This window comes from Drosophila miranda, chromosome 4 (assembly GCF_003369915.1).
Source record: "Drosophila miranda strain MSH22 chromosome 4, D.miranda_PacBio2.1, whole genome shotgun sequence".
Taxonomy (NCBI): Eukaryota; Metazoa; Arthropoda; class Insecta; order Diptera; family Drosophilidae; genus Drosophila; species Drosophila miranda.
Window position 1 is genome coordinate 27,381,999 of NC_046677.1, and position 7,974 is coordinate 27,389,972.

At 49.4% G+C, this 7,974-nt stretch overlaps 1 protein-coding gene across 1 annotated transcript; it reads left to right on the forward strand.

Annotated features, from left to right (window-relative positions):
• The first annotated feature begins 5,442 nt into the window (after positions 1-5,442).
• Positions 5,443-7,620, forward strand: LOC108163944 (60 kDa heat shock protein homolog 1, mitochondrial). The gene has a single exon (XM_017299483.2). The coding sequence runs from the start codon at positions 5,558-5,560 to the stop codon at positions 7,478-7,480; it is 1,923 nt and encodes a 640-aa protein (XP_017154972.1). The 5' UTR covers positions 5,443-5,557; the 3' UTR covers positions 7,481-7,620.
• The last annotated feature ends 354 nt before the right edge of the window (positions 7,621-7,974 follow it).

Consider the following 7,974-nt stretch of genomic DNA (forward strand, 5'->3'; position numbering starts at 1 on the left):
TGAGCTACTTGACGAAAAGGCCCCGGGTGCAGGCCACGCTTAATTAAAAATCCAACAACTCCAGCCTCAGCTTCAGCTCCAGATGGAGATGATGGAGATTGGGCAGGCCTCACCTCAATACCACTCCCGCTCTCCACTCGCCAGTCTCGGGCAATTCTCATTTGCCGGACTTCAATTTGAGTGACGTCCTCTGACCACCCGAGGTGATCCTCTCTGATCGTCTCTCTCTCTTTGCATTTTGGGTAGCCAAGTGGCAGTTGTCTGGAACGCCTGTCAGTTGCCGCCGCCGCCCATTTGGCAGATTCTAAGCCAATTTCGGGCTTTCTTTTGGTTTTTTTTCCAGCTCTTTTTCCGCTCATCTCTGACGTGGCAGATCCCCCAGAAAGAAGACGGGAGATACTGAGAAGATTTCGCTAATAGCGGAAGCCCTGGGCCAAGGAATCCTCCAAGGAACGAGCGAACGAATTGGTCTCCATATGCACCGCCTAGTAATTAATAAATTAAAATTGAAAACCAACACGCACATGACAACTAAAAGAGTGGCTACGAGTACAGAGGGGAGGAATCCAGAGGAGAGGTAAAATTAGGCGGGACAAAGGATAATCAAATGCTGATTTATGGCAATTTCAGAACGAGACTCTTTGGATCTCCCTCGCCTGCGCGACTTCACTTCCGGTGAGGTGCCACTCAGAGCCCTAACGAACGTCAGCTGTGTGAGGTCCTGGCGCTACGACTACGACCCTCGTTCAAAGTATCCGTGTGTGTGTGCTTGAGAGTGTCTGTGTGAAAATTAGTAGCTAATTTGGCTTGTCATCATTATCGTATGTTGTGCAAACATTTGTTCGTCTCGTCTCGGATCTGGTGAGAGGTGGTCCGGCTCCGACCCAGAGCCAGAGCCAGAGCCAGAGGAGAGCTCCAACAGGGCTCCGAGCATGACTGGGCATGGCCTTTGCTGTAGGTCTGACCCTGCCAGGGGGGGGTTCACCCTGTCCATAGATTAGGTTATTAATTGAATTTCATGGCACTTACATGGGAGCAAAGAAAGTGGGCTGTCCATCAGCAAAGTTTCCCCCTTCTGTGGGACACTGCTGCAAGGCAGTAATTAAACATCAAGTGTGGCCTAGCTCTCTAGCCGACTGCCACATTCAAGAAGCTAACAATCTTGTGAACTGTCCAATTAATGGGCCCCATAATGCATATTCATGATCTGTCCGATCAATAATCGAATCGTTGGGGCAGCGGCCCACGCCGGAGCGGCATCATTTAAGGGGCGTGTCGCGGCATTAAACGTTGTTCAAAATTATGCAAATCGAGGCGAGACCTGTCAGAATGATTAAAGCACGGATGCTGGCAGCTCTGGCAGCCAGAGGGAAAGCGACAGAGAAACAAAAGACTTAGGCAACGAACTCGTTTCGGCGTCCACTGCGGAAACAGGGAGAGAGATCTCAGATCTGAGATCAAAGACAGAGACACCAGAGCCATAAATTGATTCATAATTCGCATTCAAGCGATCAATGCTAATCAAATTAATTAAAAAGTAGCCACAGCCACAGCAGAATTATGCATTATTCAGCATGATTAATGAGCCAAAGTCCGGGACAGGTCTCAGGCAATTAGCCAAGTTTCGTTCATGATTGCTTGCTAAATATATATTTCGAGTTCGAATTCGTTTCCGCCTGGTGGGACTGTCTGAGTCCCAAGTTCAATGACAGCCGAGCAATGAGATACCCCAACGAAAATCAGATACAAGATTACTCTAATCAAATGTCCGACCTTAAGCGAACCTTTTTGACGGATAACTCGGATAATGCGCCAAATGAATGGATCACAAATAATCACATCACATTAAGAACAATTTCCTCCATTTCGTACGTGAGCATGCGGTTCTCTGAACGAAATTACTTTCAATTTCACGGGAATATGGGAAGCATATTGTACGGGGCGAAGTGTGTGTCAAAATGAGAAATCGATTTTGATTACAAGCCACAGAAATTGGCATCGAATTTGGTGAAGGGCGTGGCCGCGTGCTGATTTATTCCAGCAATTCCCCGAAATTCATCGAGGAAAAACCAACAGAAATTGAACTTTACACGAGTCCAGTGTGTAAATTTACTTCCACTCAGCGGCGTGTTCAAGAATATTAAAAATCCAATATGTTTACATATCAATTGGGGGTTCGAACAGCCCACGGGAAACTCTTACACTCGGGAAAAGTGTGATACATTTCAATGGGATGCCAAAGGGTAGGATAATTTTGAAACAGTTTTGAAGTAAACCAATTTGCATTTTCGGGCTTTTATGTAAGGTATTTTTTACACTGTAAAATCAGTAGATAAACATCAATAAGCATACCTTTTTTGGGCGGTGTAGTCTTGCCAGAAAATAAATTGCCATATTTGCACCCCTCAAGTGGGAGCTCCCACTCTCCATAATTTCTGCACGCGATTCGGGCGGGAATCGTGCAAAATATTTTCGCGCCGTGGCGCTAATCAAATTTATAAAAAAGCAACAAAAACGAAAAGCGATAGCGATACGATAGCGATCCTATTTGAGACGAACTGGAAATGGCAGCAGAGAAACTTATTCAATTACCCACTTTGGGGTCCCATATGCATTCAAATTAAATTATGCTACGGCAACACCAGAAACAACCAAAAACTATAACAACTATAACAAAAACAACAACAACAACAACAATGTTGGTCGTGGCTACGACTGGGGACACGACTACGGGTACGGTGGTACGAGTACGAGAGGGTACAAGTACGAGTATTATAGTCATAAAGCCGACAAACACGAATCGCGTGCAAAAACAATTTAAAAAACAATCAGCTCTGCCAATGGCACCATAAAATATATCAAAAGAGCGAAACCAAGACCAGAGACCAGAGACCCAGACCTCAAGCCGTGAGCCTTCCGTCTAAGTCCCGCCGCCACCCACCCAAGAAATCCGCGCAAGGAATATCAGGGATCTGGTGGGACTGGCGGCCACTTTAACACTTACCCCAAAATGGTAAAAGTTTAAGTAAACAAAAGTTGAGTGGACTGCTCGAAGATGGAAATGCTCTACCAGAAAGAGAGGCCCCACAAACTGGGGTACATTGAATGACTGGCGAAGCTTGTCAGCATTTTGTGTACCTCTCTGAAAGAACTTAATGAGTAATCAGGACTAGGATTGATTAGAAGAGAAAATAAACATATGTTTTGGATAATAATATATAGGGAAAACCCTATTTCTATGATGTTGTCAGTGATATTGTGGAAGCCCTATGACATACAAGAAAAGGAACTCAAATCTGCAGAAGTCAGAAAAAATTGCAAGTATTATTCACTAAATTTCCTTCTTCTAATCTATAACTAACCTTACCTATCCGACGGGATTTTCAAATCGTTTTCTAGTTATCCAAGAATTTTTCATCATTTACAGATATTTCATTGCAGTAGTTTTCTCTCTTTATTCTCCGGTCGACTATGCCCGTAATTTTCCCTGCCTGTCCCCCTGTTTTATACGTTTCATTTTGATTTCATGTAAATTGCCTGTCGACGACAACAACACCAAACACAAAGACCAACAACAACGACACCGATACCGACAGCAACGACAATGAACAACTTCTCACTCCAGCAACAAACGCGAGACGGCGACTCTCTTTAGGCCTCTCAGACATCACGCCGATTGGCCAACTCCTAAGGCAGGGAGTGGCCTATCAGAGCAGTGTCTAAATCAGTGGAAAGAGAGAGAGAGAGAGAGCCAGAAAGAGTGAGGGAGCAGGCAAGAGAGAGCTTACCACTGCTTACCACTGGGGTTACGGTTACAGGGCGGCCAGGTGGAGGCGCAGGTGTCGGCGCTGCAATTTGGACCGATGCCTCCGCCTAATGGAAGAGTTGATTTTGAGTCAAATTAAATAACGCTACCTCTGGGACTGTTTAAATGTTTGTTGGGGTTTCTGATTACCAGAAGACAGGGGGATTACAATGGCAGAATGCAGATTGAGATGAATAGAAAGAGGGAAGATTGAAACGAAGAGCCGACGGGAAATGAAGCTACAAAGAAATGGAGTTGGGAGTCTGTATCAGAGGAATGGATCTCTAGCAAATAAAATGAGGAGCCAAAGGTTGTGGCATACGTACAGAAGCCTAGGATACACTCTTTAGAAGAGATCTTCCTTTCTTTGCCCCGTACTTTCTGCACTAATTGAATATGCATTGCTAAATGACTGCCAACTGGTCGCACACTCTCCATACCAAGTGGGTGACACCTTAAAAACGATCCAGCCATCGATCGATCCATCGAGCCATCGGTTTGGATCTTCAGGAGAACTCGTTTCGAGCATGCCTATCTTTGGGGGGCTCAGAACGTTGAGTTGGAGTGGATGCTGATGGTCTCTCTCGATGGGGATAGCGAATGCCAATCACGCGTCAATTGCAAAGGCGAATGGCCATATAGATACGATTGTCGTATACGATCTCAGATCGGAGAGATGGCGGTGGAGATGGAGAAACGGCTGTCAATGTTGATGAGTTGATTTTGCAGCTGACAGGCGGGCGATCCTTATGCAGGAGGACACCACAACAAGACCACCAATTCCCCCGAGTGACTTATGCGGAGAGTGGAGAATGGAGAATGGAGAACGGAGAGTGGGAAGAGGAGTACGAGACCAGACCCCAAGTCGAGGGCAATCTCCGCTTATCTGAATGTTTCTGTTTTCTATGGTTTTACGACCGCTATCCATCGGGCTATATCGTACACCCTGGAGCTGTGATAAAGCCATTAACAATTTATTAGTGTGCTCGTACATTGCCCGTGATTTGGGAGTTATGGGAGTCATGTGAGTCACGTGCGGGTGCGGGTGCGGGTGGGTCGGTCGTCACGGGTCTGCTGGATGGATGGATGGATGGATGGATGGATGGATGGGTGGCCCTGAGTTACTGACATCTGTGGGGGGATCTGTGTCTGTCTACCTACTATTTTGGGCCACTACTCGTACTCGTACTCGCACTTATCAGACTCCAATTCAATTAAGCGAACAATCAATTATGATTTGTCACGCGAGCACCCAAAAATAGTCCGAGGTTCCGTTCCTCTTCTTATCACATGACGCGGGCCTCTCGTTTTATGTTTGACATTTCTTAATTATTGATTCAATGTTTTCGCTACCTTTTGAAGATTGAAACATGTGTTCCGCAAGGGCCGTGACTACGAAACGGAAATGAAATTAATTGGAAATGTGCGTAAAGTAGAGAAATTCCTCGAAGGAGTGAGGTCACTGCCATGCAGCGCAGGCCCATGGAATTTCCCAGCGGTATCTACGGGTTTATCTATTTGAATTCGTAAGCCCAGTCTACTTTGTACACAAAAAATCGATTACAAAATCTGTGATCTAGTAGGGCTCAATCTAAGGCCCCCAATGTCAAGGCCCTTGGAAACTCCACTCAGTGCTTGCCTCCTCACTTCTAGTTTCAAAGTCAACGTGTTCACTTCGAGGTCGAAAAATTATAGAATTATCAAATCAAATATATTCCCGAACTTTCCCAATTTTCTTCGCTATTTTGTAAAATGTTTCGCCATTGTGTGCGCGACGCTTTGCGCGGAAATCGCAATTTCCTTCGCTTGTACTCAAAGGACGTGCGCTTCGGTTCTGAGGCGCGTTCGATGTTGATCCGAGGCGTGGATCTGCTGGCGGATGCCGTGGCCGTGACCATGGGTCCCAAGGGACGCAGCGTGATCGTGGAGCGCCCCTGGACCTCGCCGAAGATCACCAAGGACGGCTATACGGTGGCCCGTGCGATTTCGCTGAAGGACCAGCACATGAACATGGGCGCCCGGCTGGTGCAGGATGTGGCCGACAACACCAACAAAGCGGCCGGGGATGGCACCACCACTGCCACAGTGCTGGCCAGGGCCATCGTCAAGGCGGGGTTCCAGCAGTTCTCCAAAGGTGGAAATCCTCTGGAGGTCCGAGCAGGCGTGCTGATGGCCGTGGAGTCCGTGAAGGAGCAGCTCAAGCAGATGTCACGACCGGTGGAGACGCGCCAGGAGATCGAGCAGGTGGCCACCATCTCGGCGAATGGCGACGGTGGGATCGGGCGCCTGATCGCCGAGGCCACGGACCGCGTGGGACCCAAGGGAACGATCACCGTGAAGGAGGGCAAGCGCCTCAAAGACGAGCTAGATGTCATCCAGGGACTGCGCTTCGAGACTGGCTACCTGTCGCCCTTCTTCGTGAACACCCCCAAGGGCACGGTGGAGTTCGCCAACGCCCTGGTGCTGATCTGTCTCAAGAAGATCACCTCGGTCTTGCAGATCGCCAGGGGTCTAGAGCAGTCGCTGCGCAAGCGCCGACCCCTCATCATCATCGCCGAGGACATCAGCGGAGAGGCCATGAACGCCCTTGTTCTCAACAAAATCAAGCTGGATCTCCAGATCTGTGCCGTGAAGTCCCCGAGCTACGGCAACCAGCGCAAAGAGCTGCTCGGGGACATCGCAGCCGCCACGGGGGCCACAATCTTCGGAGATGACGTCAACTTCCTTAAGATCGAGGACGCCAAGCTGGAGGATATGGGCGAGGTGGGCGAGGCCATCATCACCAAGGACAGTACCATGCTGCTCCATGGAAAGGCCCGTCCCGAGATGCTCAAGATGCGCATCGAGCAGATCCAGGACGAGCTCCAGGACCCGAAGACCAAGGCCGAACAGTCCGATCGTGTACGTCAGCGCCTCTCAGCCCTGACCAAGGGCGTGGCCGTGCTCCAAATCGGCGGCAGCAGCGAAGTGGAGGTCAGCGAGAAGAAAGACCGCGTCACCGACGCCCTCAACGCTACGCGTGCGGCCATCGAGGAGGGGATTGTACCCGGCGGCGGCACCGCCTTCCTCCGCTGTATTTCCCATCTGGAGGGACTGAAGCCGGAGAACAAGGACCACCAGAAGGGAATCGATATCGTCTGCCAGGCCCTGCGCATGCCCAGCTTCACCATTGCCCATAATGCCGGAGTGGATGCCGGCATGGTGGTGGCCCAGGTGTTGAACGGCACCGGGGACTACGGCTACGATGCCATGCAGAAGGAGTACGGATCGCTGTTGGAGAAGGGCATCATCGATCCCACCAAAGTGCTGCGCACAGCCATCTCGGACGCCGCCGGTGTGGCCTCACTTTTGGGCACCACCGAGGTGGTCATCACCGACGTCCGAGACTCGGATCTGCTCGCCAAACTCGCCGGATCCGGAGGAATGGGCGGAATGGGAGGCATGGACGATATGGGTGGCCTCGGCGGAATGTCCGAAATGGATGCATTGTCTGCTCTCAGCGGAATGGGTGGCATGGGAGGTATGCCTGGAATGGATGGCATGGCCGGACTCGGAGACATGGGTGGCGATGGTGGTTCCTCGACAAGTGCTGCCGACATGAACGAAATGGTCAAGAGCATGCCCGGCATGGAGAACGTCGAGGTGCATGACATCGATGCCAGCATGATGCAGTAGTCCCCCCAACGATTCTATCCTCCAAAGCCCCATACAAATTACACCACACCGTCATTAGATTGTATACAGTGTTACGTTCAAATGTTTGTTGCCAATATTCCCAACATTCCAAATATATAAATTGTGAATAGTGGAGCCCAGTCCTGAAATGGAGATCTCAAAGGGCTCCTGCCCGACTCTTTTGGTTAGCGACTGACGGGTACACGCCGTGACCCACTGAACCGCGTTTGTAATGCTATCAATAATTAAGTGCCACTGCCACCTCGAACGGACAGCGTCCGCTGAGGAGAGTAGACCCTGGACTCCGTATTGGGGCGGGGAGCCAGGAGGAAGGAGACCAGAGCACGGACCAGAGCATGGGCCAACGAATTCTTAATAAGCGGCGGCTGCTGCATAAATTTGCTGCCCAAAAACAAACATTCCAACAGAATTGGTCTGTTTTGTGGTCTTTTTTGGGCAACTAACGAAGGCAATGATACTCTATGGAACAGGAT

Coding starts and splice junctions, on each gene's coding strand:
- LOC108163944 (XM_017299483.2), top strand. CDS start 5,558: ATGTTTCGCCATTGTGTGCGCGACGCTTTGCGCGGAAATCGCAATTTC.